General features: G+C 40.3%; 2 protein-coding genes across 3 annotated transcripts; one reads left to right on the top strand and one right to left on the bottom strand.

Moving 5' to 3' along the window:
• Positions 1-506: 506 nt before the first annotated feature.
• Positions 507-24,561, bottom strand: DPM1 (dolichyl-phosphate mannosyltransferase subunit 1, catalytic). Of its 2 annotated transcripts, none has more exons than XM_070589458.1 (9): positions 23,985-24,561; positions 20,862-20,961; positions 15,026-15,059; positions 13,159-13,235; positions 13,049-13,074; positions 10,377-10,472; positions 7,273-7,341; positions 3,495-3,609; positions 507-2,579 (listed from the first exon to the last, which is right to left on the bottom strand). In XM_070589458.1, the coding sequence occupies exons 1-9, from the start codon at positions 23,999-24,001 to the stop codon at positions 2,475-2,477; spliced, it is 639 nt and encodes a 212-aa protein (XP_070445559.1). In that variant the 5' UTR covers positions 24,002-24,561; the 3' UTR covers positions 507-2,474. The 2 variants fall into 2 exon arrangements, with proteins under 2 accessions (XP_070445559.1, XP_070445558.1); XM_070589457.1 differs by lacking the exon at positions 23,985-24,561 and adding an exon at positions 23,604-23,769.
• On the top strand, positions 24,089-26,478 carry MOCS3 (molybdenum cofactor synthesis 3). Its single transcript, XM_008543455.2, has one exon. The coding sequence runs from the start codon at positions 24,089-24,091 to the stop codon at positions 25,463-25,465; it is 1,377 nt and encodes a 458-aa protein (XP_008541677.1). The 3' UTR covers positions 25,466-26,478.
• Positions 26,479-26,944: the final 466 nt, after the last annotated feature.

A 26,944-nucleotide genomic window follows, 5' to 3' on the forward strand; every position in this document is an offset into this window, starting at 1 on the left:
CAACCCCAACGACACAATATCTCCTCCACATTCTGAACCCACCTCTCTAGCACAGCGCATCTGCGAGTCTCTCATCGGCTACGCAAACTGCAAAGTAATAAATGCCAACTGTGAAGGATCAAGCAAGCCCGTGTTAAGATGTGCTCATTTTGTAAATACACTTATCTTGTGCTGTTTCTCTACATTTCAAGTTACAACAGTTTCAAACCATACTTGACATGCCAAGAGGATCTGACTTAATTGAAAATAGCACAAATTGTGCTTACATACAGCTCAACGTCTAAGACGTCAGTTAGTAGGTTTAACAAGCTGTTTCATCCAACATAGTATTCCTTTAATTTCTGAAATTGCGATAAAATTTATCTTTAAAAGCCAAATCAGTATTTCAAGGGCATACAACTGGAAAAAGTTGCAAAAAAGGGGGGGGGGGGGGCAAAGCATTTGATTCCGAGAAACAAAGGTGAAGAATCTAATTACATGCTGCAGAAGATGGGCAAAAGCTCATATGAAATAAGCAAAGTAAGTTTAATTTCCCTTAGATATAGTTAGATTTCATACAGTGATAATACAAATACAAAGGGAGAACATCTGGATTTCATCCTTGGCCTCATTTACAAAGTAAAAAGGGATGTTAGATTCACATGTAAATGTTTAAAAAGATTTTACAGTGTTTAAGTCACCAGATTTACTACAAAAATGCATCTAAATAGTCCAGATTCTTTTCTAAATAACTTCCAAATGGTGAAAGTCTTCACTGCTCAAATACATTGTTTACTGTAAATTCCAATAGTGACAGTGTTGTAATGATTGTGGGAATAAGAAACAAACAGATTAAAAAGGCAAAAGGTGTCTACTCTAGTGAGGTCTGAGAAGGCAACACCTTAGAGTGGGCTCTCTGAGATAGTCACTTCATTTCGTCCCACATCCTCCACAATGAAAACTTAACTTCGTTCCACATCCTCCACAATGAAAACTTAATTTTGGGTTTATAGGAAGAATAGATTCTAAACACTCAAAAAAAAGTATTACATTACTATTATGTTAACTTAAAACTAATTTTACATCAAACAGTGATGAATTTTCTAGCTGTATTAATGATGCGAGAGAGGTCACTTCCCCAAGAAAGGCAGGTCCCTGGTGCGCCAGCTGCACAGCTCTGTGAAAAAGGGAAATAAAATAGTAGAGGCCCTTATTGGAATGTGTCCTATGAATTCCTCTATGGGACTAGGTAACGTTCGAAATGACACCAAAGGTTTTATACTCTGGTATTCATTTCTGGTAGGATCTGTTAGAAATGCAATTGGAAAAAGCAGACTTTAAATTTCTTTAGCAGCCAAATTAAGCCAGGAAAATACAGCAATTAGCAATACTGTCCACTAAATATGCTTATTAAATAATTAGCAATGCCTCTTCCTTTTACTTGTAAAGGCAAGTCAACTTGATCTTAAGCTTATTTGCTCAGAGTATGTCTTACCCAAAATTTTAAAAGATATTGCATGATCCAAAAGCTATGTATGCTACAGGTAGAAATGGATCTTTCTGGAACTACCTCCTTTCGAGAAAGCAGGTAAACAGAATACTTGCGTTGGCTTTATTGAGCAACTTAACCTGCATTTTAACTGGCAGAACACTTTTCTGAACAGAGAGAAGTGCTACATAGGGAAGGGATTGTTGTTATATTAGTAAAGATGTATACTTTCTTGAGGATCCTGAAATAATAGGAAAACAAATATTCTGAGGAAATCTTTATATAGTAAGATGTTTAAAAATTACTATAGCAGCTAAGTTTATGCCTCAATGTCATCAATATTTTTCCTTACTGATAGAAGTTATTGCTCAGAAAAGAAAAAAATGGCTAACCAATCAACCTGTCAAGTTGTTTCCATGTCACAATATGCATTTCAAATAGACCTGCTATGACGGATGAAATGCTTCATCACTTCAACAGCTACAAAGAACCAAACTCTAAAATTGTGCTCTAAATGTATTGTTTTATCTGGTTTAAGATATTTGATACATTTTTAAAGAAAGAGCAGAGGTGTGTTCCTTTTTCAATTCATACAGAAACAGCCATATATATTTCATGAATATAATTAGCATTCCTTTTACTTCTTACATCTATTAGGTACAAAGATCTATGAATCCAGTTTTTATAACGAATATTTCAAAATCTTCCCCATGTAAGAAATTCCACATTCACATCTTCTAATGAAAGCAGCAATATTTTATACAAAATACCCACATACATTTATTTACAGGTCTTAATACAGCAAAATGTAAACGAAAATTGAGAACACTGCTCATTCTTCTAATTTAATTTGACATATAAAATGGAGTTTCTTCAGAAAAAAGATTTGCACGAAATTTACCTTACCTTATGATTTATGCTCTAAGAGTACATTTTACAAATACAGCAACCAGGCTTCTTTTATGTTTAAATTGAAATGAACATGATAAGCATAAATAACTTTCTTTTATGTAGTAGCAAAAAGAGTCAATAATCCTTTCAAGAAAGAGACTATTTCATTTCCTCCCAACTTGGATTCACCATAAACACGATCCACAAATGATATTGGAACCTAGTTAAAAAAATATACAGTAAGTCAGTCTTCAAAAATATTAGGAAGCATAGCAGGCATACAACAATGACTAATACAACAGAAACAGACAAAGCCCATGATAGCAAGTCCCTCAAGTGAGTTCAGAACTCGGGGATTCTTTACAGCAACTGTCCTCACCTTCAAGTCTCTAAAATTAAACATGCATTTTATTATCTAAAAACAGATCCTATGAACCAAATCTACAACTGTTTGAAAAGCACTGATCCTGAATATTAAGTTGGTTTACTCAAGTTTCACACTGCATTTCAAGGAAAAATTATACTCCAAAAGAAAAATGGCCTTTCACTTAATTTTTTCAGCAGTCCATCAAATTTAGCTGTCATTAAGTTAAAGAGCTGTTAATTTCCACAAGAGAAGGGGCATTCTAATTAGCTATTTTCCTGCTCTAAAAAGAGTATTATAGGAGGAGGGTCTTCCCTAGGAGTTCACTAGCTAGCTGTAAACATTGCAGACTGCACCCCCCACCCATAATTCCTGTCTTGTCCATTTACTCATAGGAAATGGACAAATGGGATTCATCATTCACTTTAAAGTAGGGTGGCTGTTGGCTATCACAAGAGAAAAAAAGCAGCAAATAGACTCATCCCGTAATGCTCAGTGGTCAGAAGGACAAGGATGGAGAAGGTACCAGTAACTTTTAATTATTTAAAAGGGAATGCTGCCTTGTGTTAATGCTTTAAATCTTGGTAGGTCAAACGTATAAATTTGAAAGGGATGTGAATTTTCACCCTTTAGTGCATGGACATTCTAAACAACTGGAAGCCTTCCACATTTATTCAGTAGTTATCAAAGTTCAACTTTTTATTATAAAAAGTCTAATTGTTTAGTTTCTTTATGAGGACTAGAACATACTGTTTACCATCAGTTGCATACCTCGCCAATAGTATAATTCAACTGTCTTGCCCGAATAATCATCTCCATCTGGAAGACGTAGCCTTTAGAAACACATTTTTCTATTAATTTCTGTAGAACTTCTTTTCGGTACAACCTGTAAGAAATTAAGATATATGTGAGCACTTGGATAAATATACTTGCCTATATGTATCCTTCCCTTTCAAAAAGCTCACTGGTATTTACAAAACCTAAAATTTTCACTGGCCATTTGTATATCGAGAAGTTGTTACAGTTGATGATTATGATACATTTGTCCTGAACCAGAAAGGTCATGAAATATTTGGTAAATAAGTTAGAATAATTTTGAAAATGAATTCTCAATATCTTTTAGAGAATTATTTTCCTACCATACTATTAGAAATTATATTGGGGCCGGCCCCGTGGCCGAGTGGTTAAGTTCACGCACTCAGCTGCAGCGGCCCGGAGTTTCACCGGTTCAGATCCTGGGCACAGACATGGCACCGCTCGTCAGGCTACGCTGAGGCGGAGTCCCACGTACCACAACTAGAAGGACCTGTAACTAAGATATACAATTATGTATGGGGGGTTTGGGGAGACAAAGCAGGAAAAAAAAAAAAAAAGAAGATTGGCAACAGTTGTTAGCTCACGTGCCAATCTTTAAAAAAAAAAAAATTATAAAAATATGGTAAAGTGAATAGTTTGAAGAACTACCCACTGTTTTCAGTTTTTAAATTTTCTAAAATTTAAAGTTGGAGGAGAAACTGTTCCAAATACTGGAACAATTGAGTTGATGATAAAGCAACAATATAAATTAGATGACAAGAAAGAACCTAGTAATTAAGCATTTCCTCATAAATGTCTATGACGAGTTTCTATTTCTCGAGATCTGCTAAATAAATTCGAGGGGATAAACTAAGTCCCTTTGGGATGAGCTTGGTTAAGCTCGGTTAAGACGGAAACCAGGCATCACAGGACTGAGGCGATCCTGGGGGGATACAGCTATCACGAGGCAAGGTCACACTTAGACACTTAGCACGGGCGAATGCGCACTCTAACTGGAGATGGGCTGCAGGCCAAACCCGGAGCTCATCAGACTCAGGCAGAAAGAGTACGACAGAGGGGCTGGGAAGTTCTATGGGGGAACCCAATCACTCTCTTCAGGAGCTCCCTGTTTTCAGAGTTGCTGAGGTAAAAGAATCAAAAACCCCCCAAGTTTCCGTGAGTAGGGAGGGAGCAATTTCTAACTCTTTTTTGGCAGAGCAGAAAACTAGGAGAGGCAGTTGGGCATAACTTAGTTCTCTTTGCAGTTGGGGCCCTGGATCTACAATGCTGAGGGCTTTACCTGCAACCCACATTGTTTTCTCAGTTTTCCTGGAAGCCTGCCTTTTGGTTTGTCAAGCTTTCAAGTGAATATAAAACCAAAGAAAGCATAGTCCTGAGAGGAACCTGAAAGAGATCAGTGTATGCTCTCCTCTACCGACACAGCTTCTGTGAGAATTCAAAAGAATAAGTTTGGAATAAATCTGAAGTGAGAATGATGGTAGTAATATTTATTCAATAACAATTATTTATTGAGCAACCTACTGTGTTTCAGGCACCTTTTTCTGTGTTAGGGTTTTAGCAGCAGAAACTAACGATGTATCTCAAATGATGTTAAGCAGGGGATGGAGGGTGAGATTATGGGAAGGACTATGACCGTGAAAGGATGTTTCGGCATTACCTTTAAAGCTGGGATTAGGCTATGAATTACTCCCCTTTAAGAGTTACTTTATTTCCTATAGGAGTCATTTTTGAAGACATTTACTGCTCTTCATTACCACTTCCTCTCCCCCCCACGGTATCTTTAAAACTATGGCTAATGATGTAAAATTATATACATGAAGCCATATGAGCCAATACATAGGATAATTAGGATCCAAGTGGTCTTTGCAATTAAATGGCTTTACATCAGACTGCAGTCTTTTTGGGATCCCTGTTATTTCTGAAATGGCAGATGCCTCCTAAATCTAGAGATATAATGACAATCTATAATTATATATTGATATATATATAATATAATAAAGATATGACAATAACTTTACCTAATGAGAAGTTGAACTTTAATACATATATTTAATAAATCACTACTCTTATGAAGAGACAATGAGCTTCAACTATTTAAAAAATAGTGAAATCAACAGCCTCGCTTTTGTCTGTGTGCGGCTGCTCTGTCATTTGCACAGAATAAACCCAATCACTGCTCTCACGACATGACATCCAGAGCTCCCAGGCCATCCTTCACCCTCACTCCCTCTAATTCCCACATGGTTCTGGTGGAAGTGAGGCACCCCCACCCCATTACTCTCCCTGCTGTGTTTTCTCCACAGCATAATCCCCATGTGATGCTGCATATATTTTATGTAGTTGTAAGCCTCGTGTCATGAGAACATGTAAACTCCACGAGGACAGGGGCTTTGACTCTTGTTCAATGCCTGGCACACAGCAGGCACTCAGTAAGTGTCTGGTGAACCTAAAAGCAATCACCTTGCTCACTCACCACACATTCTAAATCCCTGCCCCTACAAATAGAGGCAGGATGCCAAGTTCTCAAAAGGTGAAGGGGCCCTCTGATGAAGTAACTAGGGGAACTGCAAAAAGCAAAGCCCCTCTTCCCACACCCCATGGAGCTACCTGGGTCTCCATTTAAAGCCATCACGCCTGTAGCCTGTGAAGTCCACGCTGGCCATTCCCTCTGTACAGAGATTTTGTGAGTGCCACAATTCTTTGCATGGTTGCTACCTAGCAACCAGAGATCTTAATCAGATAACATCTTATTTCTTTGCCTTGAAGTGCAGAACTGAAGGGGTGTATTTATGGTGCCCATCTGTGTCTTATACACCAAATTCTGCTTTAATCAATTTACACTTTAATTCTAGAGAGGCTTCATTTTCATTATTTGACCTCTAATTTGTGATGGTTCCTCCCTTCACCTTAGACTCTGTCTTACTAACTCTGAACTGCTTTCAATAGTCTCGCAGGTGCACTGGAGGTGCAAGTTATCTTCAATGGCCAGCTCCTAATGTGTCTGCGTGTGAAGTGTAATGAAGGACCAAAAGATCAACATTATTTAATGGAAAGAAAGCAAATATCAAGTAATACAAATTATTAACTAACGTATAGGGTTTGGGCCTTCAAGTAGACATTTTAAAGTTTCAGAGATAAAAAAATCTGGCAGTTTTTAGTCATTTGGCGCGGTCATACAAAACAGGTCATTGACTGTAGCTAGTCCACAATTACACACACCCAGAAACAAACAAAAATCCAGGGACCTAGCAGGAGGCTTTGCTTCAATTAAATAAAAAACATGGAGAACAAGGTAACTGGAAAAGATCTACATAAACATCAAAGATCTTAAACTTTCCTGTGGACAATGCTATAAATATCCATATAAACTGCAGAAAATTCCCAGAAGAGGTGCTGTTCTCTGGAGCACGTGACCAGTGAAAACAGTGTTCCACCTGAGCAGTGAGAGGTCGCTCAGGCCCCAGGGGCTGAGCACCAACACTGAGGTTAGCAAGCACACCAACCTGATGCTTGCCTTCGATGCTCTTTGAAAAGGACATTATTTTCCCTTGGGAAGACACTTGGGCTTCATTTGCAGCTTCCAAGGAACTTTGGTCTGCCTTTTTTAGTGTTCCAGAACAAAAACGGGGTAGAAATGAAAAACATTTCTTTAAAATAAGTCACTGTAAAGCAAGAAATTTAGGGAAGAAGTTGTAAATAGTAGAAAACGTAAAATTACAAGTTTTTACTGTACCTGAAACTTCCTGTTAAATCAGATGCTCCTGGTCTCAGCAAAATCTGAGTTATAAAATTGGCCCCGCGGCTGTCAAACAAAGCAATCAGATTTTCTGTATAAAATAGTTTCTAAACAAGAGAAACACATCTAAGAGCAGAATGCTAAAAATGCTACACTAACGTCATAAATGCAGCACACTAGTTCACAAAAATGTTAATTCTATAGAACAAAGAAAAATTTTTAGTCAGTGAAAGGAGATCTGATATTTCTCATTTTCCAGAAAATAGAGATTTTTCTTTAAAGGTGACATGTGGAGGGGACCTATAAAATGATCATTCTCCCAAACTTTAGGTAAGAAGGGTAATAGATTTTTAACTCGACTCAATATTTGCCAACAGTCATCACACAGAATTGCAAACACCTGTCAGACAGTAAAAGGGACCAGAGATTAGGAGTTTCCTTCTCAGATTCTAATAAGCTCAAAGGGACCTCAGTTTCAGCTGGCTAACTCTGCATAAAAATGGCACCTTTTTTTAAAAAAAAGAGAAGGTATGGAAATGGGAGAGGGTGTGGTTTTTGGGAATCTCTAGAAATTGACCAAAGGTTCATTCTGAGACTGCCTCAGAAGGCTTGGGCTGCGGTAACAAAACACCGTAGACCAGAGGGCTTCAACAACAGTGTTCATTTCTCGAAGTCCTGGAGGCTGGAGCCCAAGATCAAGGTTCTGCAGACTTGGATCCTGGTGAGGGCCCTCTTCCTAGCTTACAGATAGGCCTGTTTGCTGTGTGCTCACAAGAGCAGGAGGAGGGGCGGGAGGCCAAACTCTCTGTCTCCTCTTGCGAGGGCACTAATCCCACCATGAGTGCCCCACACTCAGGACCTTATCGAAACCTAATTAACCTCCCAAAGGCCCCACCTCTAAATAACAACACTTTGGGGGTAAGGTACTTTAACATGTGAATTTTAGCAGTCAGTCCATAACAATGACTTTAGGGTATGTGTTGGAAACACAACTAAGTCTCAATCAATTGCAAGCTATTATTGGCTAATAGTTATTATTAACATTTCAAAAAGATGTGAAGTGCCCTGGGAAAAAGTGACTTTTGTATTGCAGCTATTTTAGTGTGCTCAGATCCAGAAAAAAGTTTCCTGGGGCAGCCTGAAAAGAACAGTTTCTCTCCAAAGCCAAGGTAACCACTAAGGCCCTCCCTAGGCAAGATTTTTATTCAAATAACACAGTTAGCCACAGAGCTGGGATAATGGCTATGAAAACATGTTCCATTTCAATTTGCTTCTAATAGCTATGAAAAAATTCTAGGACATAGTTTATCCCCCAAAATGGGTTTAAATCAAAGGAGTGTGAGTGTATATGTATGTATTTGTACATCTGTTCGAGGTAATGGATTTTTTAATTGGGGTTTTTTAATTAAAATGCAGCAAGAGTCAGATAGACTTGGGTTCAAATTCTGGTTCTGGACCATACTTGCTCTGGACCTTGAGCAAGTGATTACATAATCTTTCTCAGGAGTTTATACCCTAAGTCAGTGTAGACATTAACAACTAATGACAGATACAACTCAATACAACTAAATGATCCAACTAGAAGTGGTACACTGTCTCTGATTGGGACTCCCTAAGTTTAAATAACAGCGGTAATGACCAAATTCATAGAGGCCTGAGGATCACTCATTTGTTGGTCTCAATCTTGGCTGCACAACAGAATCACCTGAGAGCCACACTGATGCTTTTGCCCCACCTCTGGAGATGCATTAAAATGGTCTGCAATGGCGCGTGCATGAGAAAGGGGGACGAACCGGGGGCAGCTGTATGTAATTTTCTACCTACATAATTCCAGTGTTCAGCAGGATTGAAAACCACAGTTTTATCCAACCCATTCATTTCACTGAAGACTGAGGCTCTTACATATTTTAAATGACTTGCCCAAGGATCCAGTTAGGAGGCCAAACTGAGATTAATTTAACAGAATCTTCTATGGGAATGAAGTGGGTGATAAAAAATACTAATATTAGTAAGAATTTGTATAAAGTTATGTTGTTATATAAAAAGCAGTAAGCTATATAATAGATCCTTTATAGATAGAAAAATATCCTATCTTTCCAACAACCATGAAAAGTAGGTGACATAGATTAACTATGGTCAAAACTTCTTTGCAGGCTTTCCCAGCAAGAGGGTGGGTTCCTTTTCCCCACCCCTCATGTATCGGCTTGCTCTGACCAAACATCGATGCTGTGTCAGCCCCAGAGCCTAGGACGCAAGGGGCCTTGCAGCTGCAGCCACGGTGCTCTCGGACGCTGCCCTCAGACACCATGTAAAGCAGCTGCTCTAGCTTTCCACAGATGAGAGGCCACATGCATGAGAACTGTGATGGCCCAGCCAACAACTAGCAACTAGCACCAACTACAGGACGCATGAATGAGGCCATCCTGGACCTTCCAGCACCGGTGACCCGCCAGCTGAAGGAAGCTGCATGAATGAGCCCAGGAAGTCAGCAGAGGGACCATGAGACAATCCACAGAGTTGTGAATAATAAATTGTTGCTTACAGTCAGTGAGCTTCAGATGGTCTGTTACACAGCAGTACAAAACTGAAACAGTATGTTTTATTTCCATTTTATAATGAGGAAAATAAAGCTTAGAAAAGATAACATATGCAAGGTGACAGGTAATTAACACAACGAGGATTTTAACCCAGGTCTGACTCCAAAGCCTCATTACTTTATGCTGCTGAGTAAAAGGTGAAATCATGAAGTGTCTTATTTACGTAAAATGATAAAAAAAATACATATGGGAAAAAACTTTAGTCCAAAAATACAGATGAAGAGTTCACTTAAATCAAAGCTGAAGGTGTGGTAGAATAAATTTTGCTGACACAGACCATTTCTACCAAAAGTTCAAAGGTTTATGCTGATTTTTCCTTAGTGGAAAACATCCAAAATAAAATACTCTAATCATAGGAAAAATTGTAGGTAACAAGCTATCTGGGAAATTACACTCTGATCCCACAAATACCAACACAGCATGGTAATTTAATCCAAATACCTGTTAAAAACGTATTTCCAGTACTCACACTGAAAATAGAGAAATCCCAGCGCATATATATACCTGATTATTTTTCTTTTCAAATCCCAGCCATATACACCTCCATTTCCTGTGTAGCGAGTTCCAGAGACAATGTCAAAATTACCCTCCTTTTGCTTCCTGTAGAAAAAATAAATTAGCTGTCAATCAGAAAAAGCCATCAAGCTCTCAGTAGTTTTTTTCATGAGCTACATAACACAACCTTTAAGACTTGCATAGAAAAAACAAAGCCAAGAAAAGAGATGGACTGAGAGATCTTTCAAAGTAGGGTTTTCAAACCTGATTCTTTTTTTCCTTTAATTTTTCAAACTACCATATAGTATTATTTGCTGACCGCACCACGTGAAACCATCCTAAAATATAACAACAACATGACAGTCATGTGCCACATAAGGACGGACTGCATATCCAGTGGTGGTCCCCTAAGATCAGAACCATACCGCCCAAGTGTGCAGCAGGATATACTATCCAGGTTTGTGTCAGTGCACTCTGTGATGTTCACATGGAACAAAATCACCTAATGACAGATTTCTCAGAACAGATGCCCGCCATTAGGCAACACCTGACTGTATAAATTTTCCCAATTACCCCTCCATTCTTTTCTTGGACCCTTGAAGGAAACAATGCCTAAAGAGCCTGGTAATCCTCCAGACCTTTCTCTTTGTTTACATAAAACATATCTCAAAGAAAACACACACATCCCTAGGGCTTTTCGTGTTTACAAAATTGGAATCCAAAAAAGTACACTCTGCAACTTGCTTTTTGTCAGTTAACAATACATATCATGGAATCATGGACATCCCTACAGGTCAACAGAGAATTTCCCCATTCTTTTTAACAGCTGCAAAAATATTCCATAGGGGGCCAGCCCGGTGGCACAGTGGTTAAGTTTGCACGTTCGCTTTGGTGGCCTGGGGTTCACCGGGTCAGATCCCGGGTGTGGACCCGGCACCACTTGTCAGGCCATGGTAGGCGTCCACATATAAAGTAGAGGAAGATGGGCATGGATGTTAGCTCAGGGCCAGTCTTCCTCAGCAAAAAGAGGAGGATTGGCAGCAGATGTTAGCTCATGGCTAATCTTCCTCAAAAAAAAAAAATTTCATAGAATATTGAACCCATATACTCCTGTGGTTGTTTCCAAGGTGGATCCCCAACTCCCAACAAGACAACAACAAAGTATAGTGCTGCAACATTCTTATAAATGTATATCCTGGTGCTTAGACTACCCAAAGTGGAACATAATGGAATTGCTAAAACAAAGCTTATGAGTGTTTTTAATTCTAACAGATATCAGAAATTATTTTCCAAAAAGGCTGAGGCGACTCACACTTCCTCCAGCAATATTTAAGTGTGTCCACTTTCTACCATCTCATTTGTGCTGGATGTATTGCTCTATAGGTTTTTAAGTTTGACAAACTAACGAGTAATAAAACAGTAACAGTTATTTTGCACTTTCCCGACTACATCCCAGGATGAATATCTTCTCTTAGATTTATTAGCCATTTGGATTTCTTCTGCATATGGCCTGTTTGTGTCTTTCACCCATTTTCTACCCCACTGGTTCCATTTCCTTGTCAGCTCAAAGGGACTTTTGTGTATTGGAGATATAAGCAGAGAAGGTATCTCTGAGGTGACTTTATGCAGAGATCAAAGTATGAGATGTTGTTGACCTTTAAGAAGCAGGGGAAGAACATTTCAGGCAAAGAGAACATAGCACTGTGCGAACACACAAATGGAAGGAGAATGTTTTCGGTAGAGAGAGCAAAGGGGAGGGGCACAAGATGAGTACAGAAAGGGAGACGGGCCAGATCACACAGTGGTTTGAGGGGCAAGGAAAGGAGTGTGGATTTTTCCCCATGTGTAAATGAGAACTCCCTGAAGTGTTCTAAAGAGGGGAGTGACGTATCTGATTTTGTTTCTGTGTATTTCGCTTACATTCAGAACAGCTTCCAAATTCTTATTCTGAGAGGTTTCATGGTCTCCTGGATTTTCTAATATAATTGTATCACCTGCAAATAAATATAATTTTGTATCCTTTACCAATATTTATACTAAATTCTCGTCTTATAGTATTACTTAAAACCTCCAGGTTTAATGCCAGCAGGCATGCCTATCTTGATGAGTTTCCTGTAAATGATTCAACATTTCACCATCTAGTAGGATGTCTGTGTTAGGCCTGGGCTGTCTTTATCATATCTAAGTGGTTTCCTTTCATTTCTGCTTTAAAATTTTTGATTACAAATGGCTACCGAAACTTATTCAAATACCTTTCAACATCCATAAACTTAATCGCACTGCTTTCTTTGTTAATGTGATGAATGAATTATGTTGATTCCTGATGATGAACCATTTTGGCATTCCTGGAATAAACCCTATTTGTTCACAGTGTTTTGTCCTCACGATGCAGGACCTAATTGCATTTAACAAGGAAGCTGCCTTGCGTCTTTCCCTGTAGTTTGGAAAAATTTAGATAACAAAGCAATCTATTGATTAGTCCCTCAGGGCTCCAAAAACACATCAGTTAGTCACATATCCATATTCAGGAGTCTCAACTCTATATGTTGGTTCTATTTTTGGATAGCAAAGTTACAAGAGCATGTGCATTTTTAATTAATGAAGAATGAAAGACGAAAAGTCCAAAATCAGTAAGATAAATGATTTAAATCATAGTTCTTTCAAATATTAGAAATACCTACCTAATGAATTCAGGAATGAATTTTGGCTGAAATTTAGAAAGAATAAACAGTAAGTCAGTAAAATAGGCTAAAAATATCATAAATAGCCAATAAAGAAATAGAGCACTTACATGGTGTGAGAGATCAGCATCCATAATAATTATGTAGTTTCCAGTGGCATATTTCAGTCCATGAATATATGCAGTTCCTAAAAATGAAAATGTTTATATCCATTAAAGAAAATCACCAGAAATGCTTAAGTATACATATGAACAGGGAAGAAACTGTTAGGGATTTGAAAAGCATACATTAGTCCTCTAAAGGTGATACTAAACTATAATTGAATCCTATTTATTCTCCATCTAAAACATCTCTCGATTCTGTTCTTTCATCTTCGACTTCACCTTAGTTGTAGGCACCATCTGCTGATGCTCGGATCCCTAGCCAACAAGTGTCCCTGCTTCTGCTCTTCTCATCACTCCTGGCCCATTTCCACCAAAGTTCCCCAGAGAGTGTCTTCTACACTCTAAGCCTGGTATACCAGAGTCCTGCTCTGGTATTTGAAGCCAAAGGTGCAGCTAGCAATTACTTACCCACCTTCGTGCCTAAAAGTTCCTCAGGGACTTGGCAGGTAAGGTCAACTGGTCAGGAGCAGGATTTGGGGATTCCTGCATCCTGTAAGCCCCAAACACTATAGCATCTTATTAGCAAGGCTGAGCTCTTCTAACCTCTTTTGTTAAGAAGTGACTGCTCACAGCTTTTTGGATTTCCACTGAATGGTCAGTAATTCTTGGTTGCTTTCATGGCAGTTTCCAGATTATTTCAATCCCAAAGAACTTTCTGGATTCAGATATTCAGAACATTTGATGATGCCAGGAAACTAAGTAATGGTCTTGAGGACAGCAGATATTCAATTTTTAAGAACTGTGCTTCCTCCATGCTCCCCTATTTTCAGTAAAATTATACCACTTTCCATCATAAGCAATGGTGACAAACAGAAATAAAGGTACTGAGATTTTCATCTCAGAATGACTGAGCTCATCTGAGATTTTCTATGACCCCCTAAATTTAAAAGCTTTCTTTTTTTTTCCCCCTTTTTTCTTCCCAAAGCCCCCCAGTACATAGTTGTATATTCTCCTTTGTGGGTCCTTCTAGTTGTGGCATGTGGGACGCTGCCTCAGCGTGGTTTGATGAGCAGTGCCATGTCCACGCCCAGGATTCGAACCAACGAAACACTGGGCCGCCTGCAGCAGAGCGCGTGAACTTAACCACTGGGCCACGGGGCCAGCGCCTAAAAGCTTTCTTTTTTAAAAATAAAAAATAACTTTTTTAAACTTACAATTTGGAGACACGTTGAAAGGTTTACAGCTAAGGCAGTGTGCTGGTCTGAGGTGTTTGCCCTCAGACCCCTTCTCCGGCCTTTCTCTACTCTGTTCTGTACCGCAGGGAACTACCTATTTCCCAGGGTCTCTTGTCAACTGGTTTCCAAACAGCTTTGGGAGGCACAAGGGGAAGATTTTAAGGAGAGAGGAGGGGAAAAGCGTGTCTGTCCTCTTACTCTGCCTCCCAGCTCTGACTGGGTATCCTCCATGGCTCCTGCTCCTGCCATGTATCCCCCACTCCATCGTTCTAGCCCTCACTGGGTAGCCTGGGTTCTAAAAACAGTTTCTTCCTATAGTTGCTCCATCCTAGGGGTGGTGGCGACCTCCAGCTGTTACTAACCTCTGAGTAGCCTCACTGGTCCATTTGGCTGCTCAGCAATTCCTGCACCTGTGATGCCAGAGGCTCCGTATTCAATTCTCCGTACTGGAACACTTACAGTGCTTTCTGTTCTCCCAAGGGGGCACATCAAACCAAACCATTTAAATGTCACTAAGATCACCGAAAACCACCACAGGAGGTCACTGTATTTTGGCCCTCTTCCAAACTGGGAAAATCCACTCCAGATAACCTTACGAAGGCGAGGAGCAAGGATGAGGGGCGAGAGGTTCTACTTACCTAATCCCAACTTTTTCTCCCGTGGTCTCAGAAGCTGTAACAATAAGAAACAACATTTTAACACAAATAATCAAAAGCCTGACTGATAAATTTTTTTTTATAAGCGCCTACTCATTTTAACAGAAATATAGCGGCATTTATTAGATCTTAAAGCAGAGTATGCTTAACATTTTTTCCCAAAGTAAAGACAGTATTTGTTAACAAATCAAATAGTTCAACAGCTTTTAAGGAAAAGCAAAATTCTTTCACCGCAACTCCACAGGCCAAATTTTAAACTTCCTTTTTTCTGATGCTATCCACCAGAAAACAATACGTACACAATGTTTTTACGTCTATGATTTGATTTATCCTTCTGAACAGTATCTATTGATTCCTTCCTAGGAAAACTGAGGATTTAACTCGCTTATTCCCTATCTTCTTGGAATATTTGGTAGTCATGTTTGTTTTCTCAATTCCCTTTGTAATTTCAAATGCTGATCATCAACTTATCTTGACTTTATGCTTGGATGGCCTCATCTCATTCTGTCCTGGTCCCATGACATGACTTTAGGGTTACATTCCTGACAAGAAGGTTAAATTCTGTCTCTTTTCTTACAGTTTGTTAATTACTTAGTCTTTCTACATTTTTTGCTTCATGCATAAACCTTAGTTGTTTAGCTTTTTCCTTCAGTCTGGAAACTCTACGTTCCTGAGGCGCGGGCTCAAGCAGACTCAGTACTGAGCATATCTTGTCCCCTTCTGCATTTCAGGTTGCCCCAGACTGCAGATCACTAAACAAAGTATTTTCAGCTCAATTCAACCAGGAGAGATTAATGTTTTTTACTACTTGTAAGCTGCTGTAGGTCTTGGGGAGGAACAAAGTAATGAAAAAATACATTTTGCCTCATAAGCTCTTATATGGAGGAGAACCAGACATTCAATCAATCATTTATAATAATTATAATACACTGAACAAAATCAAACCAGATTATGTCAGGTTTTATTTGATTTTGTGATGGATAGTTACTGACAAAATACTGAACCTCATCTGGTATCTGCCCTGAAAAAGCAAATCCTTTAAAGCTCATCTTAGATTTTCTAGAACCCTATGCTTCAGCTGGAAAAATCCTCCTTTTTTCAAATAATCGATAATTTCGTTATTTATATTTTTCAGAATGTTCAGAAGTTTATATAAAACATAAATCATCTTGTGTATGTTAGAGTACTATGGAGCAGTTAAAAGAATGAGGTAATTTGGTGACAAAAGATCTCCAAGATATAATTAAAAAGTAACAGAATGATACAGGAAGATCGCACTTATATTTAAAAACAAAAAGCAAATTAGATCGAGCCCTGCAGATGCAGGCGCATACACACTGCACATATATGCATGAAAAGGTCTGAGGCAACACACATCGAACTGTTGCCCGGGGTCACCCTGGAGAGAGACTGGGATGCAGCCCAGAAAAGGCTCATCAAAGGCAATTTCAATTTTATTGGTAACATTTACATTCCGTAATAGCAAGTTCAAATCGTTTCACTTGGCGTGCTTTCCTGTCAGATCCTCAGTCCCACCCCCTTTTTGCCTCCTCACATCGATAACACTGCCTTTTCCCACATGAGGCAGGATGGCAGCATAGGTAGGAATGGGACTCTGGAGACTCCCGCTAATTTGCTGTGTGACCCCAGGTGCCAAAGGGCACAAAGGCGCTCACCTTATTCAGCTGCCACGAGGACAAGCAGTGAATTCACAGAAAGTGCGTACAAGAGTGCCAGCCACATACTCTCTGAAGAATGCTTATTACCACAACTGCTTATAAAATACTTCATGTGACATTATAATTTGTTTGACAAAAAACTTACTTTGTAAAAATTTTTATCACAGAAAATTTTAATGACACTTCATAAAAACTGTATCAATTTATACCAGGATCATGAGTATTTGAGTAGACCTGTTTTACTATACTCTCAAAAACAACAGGTTAAAAGAAAGAAGAAAATGAAAATAAATCTTCAGGGGGCTGGCCAGGTGGTGCAGTGGTTAAGTTCATACACTCTGCTTCTGCAGCCTGGGCTGTGGCAGCGTCCTACACACAAAATAGAGGAAGGCTGGCACAGAGGTTAGCTCAGGGCCAATCTCCCTCACCAAAAGAAAAAAAAGCAATGAACATCTTTTTTTTCCTTCAGCTAAGAAAGGCTGTTTCCTCCTACTTTGCAATTCTTTACTTATCGGTGAGGTTCATATTCTTTTCATTTTGGGCCATTTGTGCGTTTTTTTAATGAATGACATATTTTTGTACATTTGATTGGGGCAGTGATCTTTTTGTTAGAGATAGCTTTGGTATCTGTGGATGGACAGAACATTTTTTCAGTTGTCCAATCTCTTGATCTATAGTTACATTTGACATTTTAAAAGTAATGAACATGCAGGGCCAGCCTGGTGGTGTAGTGGTTAGGTCTGGGTTCTCTGTTTCACGGCCCGAGGTGCCCATGTTTGGATACTAGGCACAGACCTAGCACTGCTCATCAAGCCACACTGTGGCTGCATCTCACATACAAAATAGAGGACAACTGGCACAGATGTTAGCTCAGCGACAATCTTCCTCACACACAAAAGTAATGAACGTGTTACATTTTATTATGAACAATTTTTAAAAATACTGAACTATAAAATAATGACAAAATATAGGTGATTTACCTGATCTCAGTGTGAGGATGAGACAACCCGTAAACAAGACGTGTTCAAGCCTTCGGCATAGAAAGGCTGAAGCCCTCCACAGCCTCGGCTGCCCCAGCCCCAGAGCCACTATTAACGGTTCAGAACATGTGCCTCCAGTTCTCCTCTGGCTCCATCTCTGCCATTTGTTAGTCAGCTGTGTAACTTGGAAAGTGACTTAACCTCTTGTCTGTTTCTTCATTTACAGAGTTTTAAAAAAATATACCTTTCTTGGCTTTTTTCTGAAACATTCATTGCAGCCCATTTGAAAGGCTGGCTCACAAAGTACCTGTGCTGAATACTTTACCTGAGGTGTTATAGGATGGTTTCAACAATTTTTCTCCATCTTTCCCCCTAAACATACATGTGTCACTTATGTACCATCCCTGGCATGCCCTGATATCATATAAAAAAAAAAAAAGTAATTTTCTAGTTTAAATGATTTAAAGGTCAGAAAACATGCATGAACAGAGAATTTTTCTGGTACTACAAGGAAGTCATGACAATGAATGCTAATTATTTTGGACTTTATTGGGTTGATGTGGAAAATGGAGCTTTTTAAGGATCATGTCGTTTTAGAATTTGAAAAGTCAACTGTTAGGCATTCCCTAAGACCAACCCATCAATTACACCTCAAGGCTGAGGCTCTATGACAAAAGTATTTCAAATACTGTCAGGCTGATGTTCTCCATTAAACAGCAGCATGTAATTCAGAGTATTCTATACACAGTAAGTGTGAATCAGTGATCTTGGCCCAGAACTTACAAAAGAAACACCGGGAAACTGTTGGCCAGAAAATACTGAACCCAGCATCATCAGGAATCACTGCTGGAAGGCTGACAACCATCCATTTTTTTTTTCTTTTTATTAAGATTATGATAGTTTACAACCTTGTGAAATTTCAGTTGTACATTATTGTCAGTCATGTTGTAGGTGCACCACTTCACTCTCTGTGCCCACCTTGAACCCCCCCTTGCCCCTGGTAACCACCAATCAGTTCTCTTTGTCTACATGTTTAACTTCCACATAGGAGTGGAGTCATACAGAGTTCGTCTTTCTCTATCTGGCTTATCTCACTTAACATAATACCCTCAAGGTCCATCCATGTTGTGGTGAATGGGACCATTTTATTCTTTTTTACGGCTGAGCACTATTCCATTATATATATACCATATCTTCTTTATCCAATCATCAGTTGCTGGGCACTGAGGTTGGTTCCACATCTTGGCTATTGTGAATAATGCTGCACTGAACATAGGGGTGCATGGGACTTTCGGAATTGCTGATTTTAAGTTCTTTGGATAGATACCCAGTAGTGGGATGGCTGGGTCATATGGTATTGCTATTTTTAATTTTTTGAGAAATCTCCATACTGTTTTCCATAGTGGCTACACCAGTTAGCATTCCTACCAACAGTGTATGAGGGTTCCTTTTTCTCCACAACCTCTCCAATATTTGTCACTTTTTGTTTTGGTTATTTTTGCCATTCTAACAGGTGTAAGGTGATATCTTAGTGTAGTTTTGGTTTGCATTTCCCTAATGATTAGTGATGATGAGCATCTTTTCACGTGTCTATTGGCCATCCATATATCTTCTTTAGAGAGATGTCTGTTCATGTCCCCTGTCCAGTTTTTGATGGGGTTGTTTGATTTTTTGTTGTTGAGCTGTGTGAGTTCTTTATATATTATGGAGATTAACCCTTTGTCGGATATATAACTTGTAAATATTTTTTCCCAATTAGTGGGTTGTTTTTTTTGTTTCAATCCTGTTTTCTCTTGCCTTGAAGAAGCTCTTTAGTTTGAAAAACCATCAACTTTTTAATCTCTTCTGTACATTGGGAGATTCGGAGAGGACTGGAGCTGTGACAGATGTGTGTGATGTGCTCATCTGTCAGATGGACGGAAAGACTCTCTAGTATGGGACAGATCTACCACAGATATAAGAGTAACACAGTTCTTAAACTCTTCCCACCAGCCAAGATTTCCTCCAGCTGAATAGAAATTATTTCATTATTGGGATTAATCAAGAATCTTTGGACCCAGTGACTGTTTTTCATGATGCTTAATTACCACTTCTGGAAATGCAAATATCAACAACCGTTCTCCAAGAGACTTTTTTATCCCTATACCAACCGTTCTCTATTGGGAGGAGGGGACAGTTTTGCCCACAAGGGGACATTTGATGATGTCAAGAGACATTTTTGGTTGCTGGACTGGGGACTGGAGTTGCTACTGAAATCTAGTGGGTAGAGACCAGGGATGATGCTAAAGATCCTATAACATACAGGACTGCCCCACTACCACCACCCCCCACAAAGACTTATTGGGAACTAAATGTCAACAGTGCTGAGACAGAAATTCTGGTCTACACAAATTACAAAATACCTAAGGCCTAGAATGCTATTTTCTAATTAAATCTGGACTTAATTATGTGCTTTTGGCCCAAGAATTATCCAAAGTTGACCTTACAAGTATGTTGAAACATTTACAAATCCAAACCAGTGATCAAAAATAAAAATTATGCAGCCATTGTATCATGAACTCTACATCTGCCTAAGTCACTCCCATAGAAGAACAAGCAGCTTCGAGGTACAGCAGGAAAATCCCAAGTGTAAGACTCAGAAAGTCAGTCTACTCTCAAAGACTGCTCTACAGATAAAAAGAAAAATGCCAAGCACTCTGAAGTTATTCCTGTTTCACATGAAAACAACCAGCCACCTTTTCCAGCTACAAGCTTTTAGCTGCAGGCAGTATTCTCTACTGAAAGTATGAGAATACCTAGAGAAAGGACGTGAGAAAGACCAAGACATATATTACTAATTGCATCCTAGTTCCATTAATATTTCTTCTCAATTCAATACTATGCTTTAACTTTGCCCTTGGAGAAAATTTATCTGCAGGGTCAGTCATAAAAACAGCTCATCCAAAGGCTCACTATTTTGCTGTAAAATTACCACTAACTCACCATATCAAAGATATGTAAACCTCAAGCACAATGAACATGCTTCTGAATTCCAACTGGTATAAGTTGCCCTTTATCTTTTAGTTTCTAAACAAATAGACTGAATTTAAGCATTGTTCATTTCTCATCTTTCCCCTACCTAAACACAACTGATATGATAGAAAAATGTTCACAACTTACAATTTTGTTTGACCCATAGATCTTCTCTAACTGTTCAGCAACATCCCTTGTTCCATCTGGGCTTCCATCATCTATGATTATAATTTCATAGTTGATTCCACTAAAACAAAAAAAATATTTGTATTGTTTGGAGTCAGTATTCTCAAATTAAAAAATAATTTTAAAACTACTCATTCCTGACCAGTATAAGTGGAGATTCATTGCCATATTAATCACTAATGAAAATTTCAATTATCAAACGAAATAAATATTTAGTACTTCAACTTCGAACTCAGCATGTTGCTGGAAAAGGCTATTATAAAGTCCTGAGATGTTAAAAAATTCTCACTCAGAAAACATACTCTTTAGTTTAAAAAATCATAGTGATTATATATGTACTATATATATGCTATCACATGAAATTTTATTTACCTATTTTGAAAATGGAATCATTGAACCTTAATATCAAATCTTAGTCATATAAAATGTCAAAAATATGTTTAAAAGATATCTCGAGTCAACTGAGTAGCGCTGAGTGATTCCTTTTAATTGAATCCTAAATAGATTTAAATCACAACATCAGGAATAAATCTGACTTAATTTCACCGTTTAAAAAAACCCATTTTAGAATGGTGACATAATCTTTTACACCACTATTTCAAATAGTTGTACTCCTTATCCCACACTATCCAATAAACAGAAACAGCACAGAATTACAAAAGATTTCAATGTGCCTCAAAAGTCACATCTCTCTGTTGCTCTCCATTAAATTCACCTGATAGTTTCTATTCTAAAAACAAGCCAACACAATACTTGGATGTACACGTGATCACTATCATGTCTCCCCTGCCCCATCTTAAAGATATTATATTCTTTTCCTTAATTTTATTGGGAAACTTAAGGGGAAGGACAAGGAGGCAAAGCCGAATCCTTACAATACAACATCACTTCCTCTTGGTCCTGCTTCAAGAAACACATGCAAGGAAATCAAACAGAAAACACATTCCACTGTTAAAGGCTTAAAAACGTCAACCCTAGCAAACGTGGAAGAAAGCAAAACAGCTTTAACTGTTCTCTAAGATACAATATGACTTCAGCTTCTCACTGTGCCTTAAATTTGGGCATGTGCTTTACAAGACAAAACATGTAAGATGTTAATTCTAGTTGATACTAGTGTTGAAAGATATACTCCATAAACAAATGGAGTTTTTCCTAAGCAAAATAAGTTGCCATTCCCGCTTCAAAGCACCCACACCACCTAAGGGTGAGGTAACTTAAAGGACTCAAGCTGAGCTGACTTAGGCAACCTGACCGTATCTGAAAAGACGATAGTTCTTTCCTTCATTAGACTTCATTTTGATAAAAAAAAAAACTCCAAGCAGAAACCAATAAAAGATAAGTTGCACTAAATAAACAAATTAAAGAACAGAGTAAAAAACATTGTATAATGACAAGACAAACGGGAACAAGATCCACTACATGACAATTTGGAAAGAGCTTGCAGAAATCAAAATAAAAAGATAAATTTAAAAGAAGAGAAAAAACATGAATAAAAAACCTTTGAGAGGCCATGTATGTGAAGACAATTATTTCATTCAAAGAAATATAATCCAAAACAGCAATGTCTTTCACCAATTAGCATTTCCAACGATGTAAGTTTAATAAAGCTCAGGTTGGCTGGTTAGTAGGGAAAGAGGCACTCTCTGAAGAATGCGGGAGAGTCCTAAACCGGTACCTTTTTTGAGAGCAATTTAGCAATAACTGCCCATTTTAAATACATTTCTGTTGACCCAGCAATTCGACCGCAAAAACTTTATGCCCGGTATACTAATAAAAGCATGAGTGTGTTTGTTGCAACACTCATCTAACAAAAGAGCACTTCCTATGTGTCAAGCTCCTTTCTAAATGCTGGAAAACATGGTGTGAACAAAGTCCCCGCTCTCACCTGTAAAACAAAAGTCAAAAAAGAAAAACAGAAAAACTCTGGAAATAACGTGTTCACTGATACGACCCGGTTAGATAAATTACAACACAGCCATATGGAATATTACCTAACTTTCAAAATAACTTGCTAAGTTTGTATGTTCTAATGTGGAAAGATCTTCAAAGATTCATACAACACGATCCCATTGCTGTAACCGTAAAACAAGATACTTCGTACTGATACTAGGATTTCCTCAAGTTTCTAAAAAATTATATAACACGTCCAAATTCAAACTTCAACCCTCCCCACCCGCCAGCTTCTAACAACCACGCAAACATCCACCAGTGATGAGCGAAGCTGCCCTTCTGCTCTCTCAGAAAGGCTGTCCAGCCGGGCAGCAGCTCCCTCACCCCCAGACACCCAACCTCATGCTTACATAAGCACTCGGCACGGGGGCGGGAGCTCGCTCACTCGCTTACACTCCCAGCTCCTGCCGCAGATCCTCACCACCTGGAGGGAGGAGTGAGGTCAGGCTTTCAGCCTCGCCCCAAGTGAAAGGTCGGCCAGCCCTTCCAAGAAAAAGGCGGGGGGTAGGGGGAGTGTATAAGAAAGATAAAGGAGAGTTTCACAAAACCCAAGGGCAGGAATGAGAACCCGAGACACGCAGAGAGCCCCAGAAGCATCTGCCGCTGCTTTCCTCGCAGGTGGCCTTCTCCCCAGAGCCTCCCTCCGGAGCCGAACAGAGGCCGGGCAAGGCCGCCTCGCGCAGCCAACTGCCGACACCCAAGCGGAGGAAGCCAGCTCAGCTCCTTCCCCCGGGAGGGCGGCCGGGCGTCTACCTCTGGGAGAAGCTTTTCACCAGCAGCCACACGATGAGCGGGAGGTTCTCGCGCTCGTTGTAGGTGGGCAAAAGCACCGAATACTTGTCCTGCCGCGGGGCGCGCCTCCCCGGCTCCCGCCGAGACCTAGGAGGGCTACGACTCGCTTCCTCAGAGGCCATGGCGGAACTGCGAGGGACGCCGGAAGCGGAAGGACGTAAGCGCGGCGCAGGAAGGGGCGGGTCAGACCGTACCAAATTCGGGAAGAGGGTCACGGTCTTTGTGGTTGAGTTCTAGTTCTCCTAAGGCTCTCTATATGGTTCCATTGGAAATCCTCTGGACCTACAAATCTTTAAAGATGAACCTTAGGGTTGCTTCATGAACTACATATCTACTTATCACCTTTTCGCAGGCTCCATAAAGTTGTTTTAGTTTATTCCCGTCGCTAGGAGACGGTAAGCCGGAAGCGGAAACGCCTTTCAAGACAACTTCCGGAAGAGGCCGCCATGGCTGCCAGGGACGAGGTGCTCGCTTTGCAGGCTGAAGTTGCCCAGCGTGAGGAGGAGCTGAGTTGCCTGAAGCAGAGGCTGGCGGCGGCTCTCTTGGCGGAGCAGAAGGCAGAGCGGCGGGTTCCGGTGTCGCCCCTGCCGCCGAAGGCCGCGCTATCCCGAGATGAGATTCTGCGCTACAGCCGGCAGCTGGTGCTGCCGGAGCTGGGCGTGCACGGACAGCTGCGCCTGGCGACCGCGTCCGTGCTGGTCGTGGGCTGCGGTGGGCTTGGCTGCCCACTGGCGCAGTACCTGGCGGCGGCCGGCGTAGGCCGCCTTGGCCTTGTGGACTACGACGTAGTAGAAATGAGCAACCTGGCCCGCCAAGTGCTGCACGGCGAGTCGCTGGCCGGCCAGGCCAAGGTCCTTTCGGCCGCCGCCGCGCTGCGCCGCCTCAATTCGGCGGTGGAGTGCGTGCCCTACGCGCAGGCGCTCACGCCAGCCACGGCCCTGGACTTGGTCCGCCGCTATGACGTGGTGGCTGACTGCTCCGACAACGTGCCCACTCGCTACCTGGTTAACGACGCCTGTGTGCTGGCCGGCCGGCCTCTTGTGTCCGCCAGCGCCCTGCGCTTCGAGGGCCAGATCACCGTCTACCACTACCACGGCGGGCCTTGCTACCGCTGCGTGTTCCCCCAACCACCTCCAGCGGAGACGGTGACCAACTGCGCGGATGGCGGGGTGCTCGGCATCGTAACTGGGGTCGTGGGCTGCCTGCAGGCGCTGGAAGTGTTGAAGATTGCTGCGGAGCTGGGCCCCTCTTACAGTGGCAGCTTGTTGCTCTTTGATGCTCTCAGAGGACATTTCCGCTGTATTAAGCTTCGGAGCCGCCGGCCCGACTGTGCAGCTTGCGGGGAGCGGCCCACTGTGACCGACCTACAGGACTACGAAGCCTTCTGTGGCTCCTCAGCCACTGATAAGTGCCGCTCCCTGCAGTTGCTGAGCCCAGAGGAGCGAGTTTCTGTCACCGACTATAAACGACTTCTGGATTCTGGGGCCCCCCACCTGTTGCTGGACGTCAGGCCTCAAGTGGAGGTGGACATCTGTCGTTTGCCTCATGCCCTGCACATCCCTTTGAAACATTTGCAACGGAGGGATGCGGAGAGCCTGAAACTCTTAGGAGAAGCAATCCGGAAAGGGAAACAGGGCACACAGGAAGGGGCAGCTCTCCCCATTTATGTGATTTGCAAACTGGGCAATGACTCCCAGAAAGCCGTGAAGATCCTGCAGTCCTTGACAGCAGTCCAAGAGTTAGAGTCTTTAACGGTTCAGGATGTTGTGGGGGGCCTCATGGCCTGGGCTGCCAGAATCGATGAAACGTTTCCGCAGTACTGAGGTGGCTGTGGTATAGTCTGATCTGAGAAAGATGTGGATTGCCATATTGCTCTAAAGATATTTATGTCCATTTTTTTTTCAATAATGTGCAGAAGAGCCTGGGATTCTATGACGTCTGTGAATACATAGGCCTTTTTTTATAAGGAGCTTTTTAATTGTAACTTACTGGATGACATAGTTATTAATGGGTTATGATACTGTTTCTGAGAACTGCCCTGTGTTTTCAGCACTTGGAGGGTGTCTTGAACATGTGATAAAATGTAAGTGACAAGGTTTTGTGTTTCAAACTGCAGATCATTTACCTGTCCTGCTTTTTATCCACCTCCCACAGTCAGAAAGCTCTCTCAATCGTCCATGTTATGCCTGGAATTAAGGTCTAGTAAACTTAGTCTTAGCGAATTGATTACAAATGACAGTTAAGCACAGTTTATTCTTTATTAAGACATTCTTTGGGTCTTATTTCTACTTCCGATGATAGACTATGTCCTACAGAAATAAGTGTTTAAAATGTAAATTGTTTTAAATGTCTTGGAAGTGGTCGTTCTATTAAATATTTTTAATTAATATCAAAGTGATATATTTACCAGTTAGCAAAAGAAAGGAAACCACCTTTGTAGTCTGTCAGTTTTTCTTGTAAATTGCTGATTTTTTGAAAAGTTAGCTTCGGGGTCCACCTTATGCTGGACACGTGAACATTTTCTAAACTCTGTACCATGATTTGGCCTGCTCTGTAATCTTCAAGTCCAAGTCCCAACCTTCTTCCTCCCCCTGCCTTTTTATTCCTATCCAATCTGTTATTTTTACTTTTGTCTTTACTGTATGGCCAGGACCCCAAGAACAATATTGAATTAAAGTGGAATAGTGAACATTCTTGGCTCCTCAATCTCAGGTGAAAAACTTTAAATATTTGACCATTGTCAGGTGAAAAACTTTGGCTATTTGACCAATATTGCATGTTATTGGTTTACTGTAGATATATACCCTTTATCAGATTAAAGAAATTTCTGTTCATAGTTTGCTAAGACTTTTCATTGAATTCATCAAATGCTTTTTCTGCATTTATTAAGATGATGTGTTTCTTCTCTTCTGTTAATGTAGTGAATTACTTTTTTTTTTTTTTAGTTTGGGGAAAAAAACAACATAAAAATTCACCCTCCCATCAGTGTCCAAGTGTGCAGTCCAATAGCGTCAACCACATACACGTGCTGGGCAACAGATTCAAAACCCCCATCCGACAAGACTGAAATGTTGCACCCACTGAACAGCTCCCCAACTCTCCCCTTTATTTGCCTTTTCTACTTTGATTTAATTTTTTTTACTCCGGCATTTTATAGCAGTGCAGAATAAAGGTGTTTTTAATGTTTTTAAAACGTTCTCATGAAGTGGCAGATAGTCTACCCAATTTCCAATATATACAACAAAATTAAAAGTGAAAATTTGGTATGTGAGTATATATCAGTGGCAAACTGAGAAGCAAAT

Source organism: Equus przewalskii, chromosome 21 (assembly GCF_037783145.1).
Source record: "Equus przewalskii isolate Varuska chromosome 21, EquPr2, whole genome shotgun sequence".
Taxonomy (NCBI): Eukaryota; Metazoa; Chordata; class Mammalia; order Perissodactyla; family Equidae; genus Equus; species Equus przewalskii.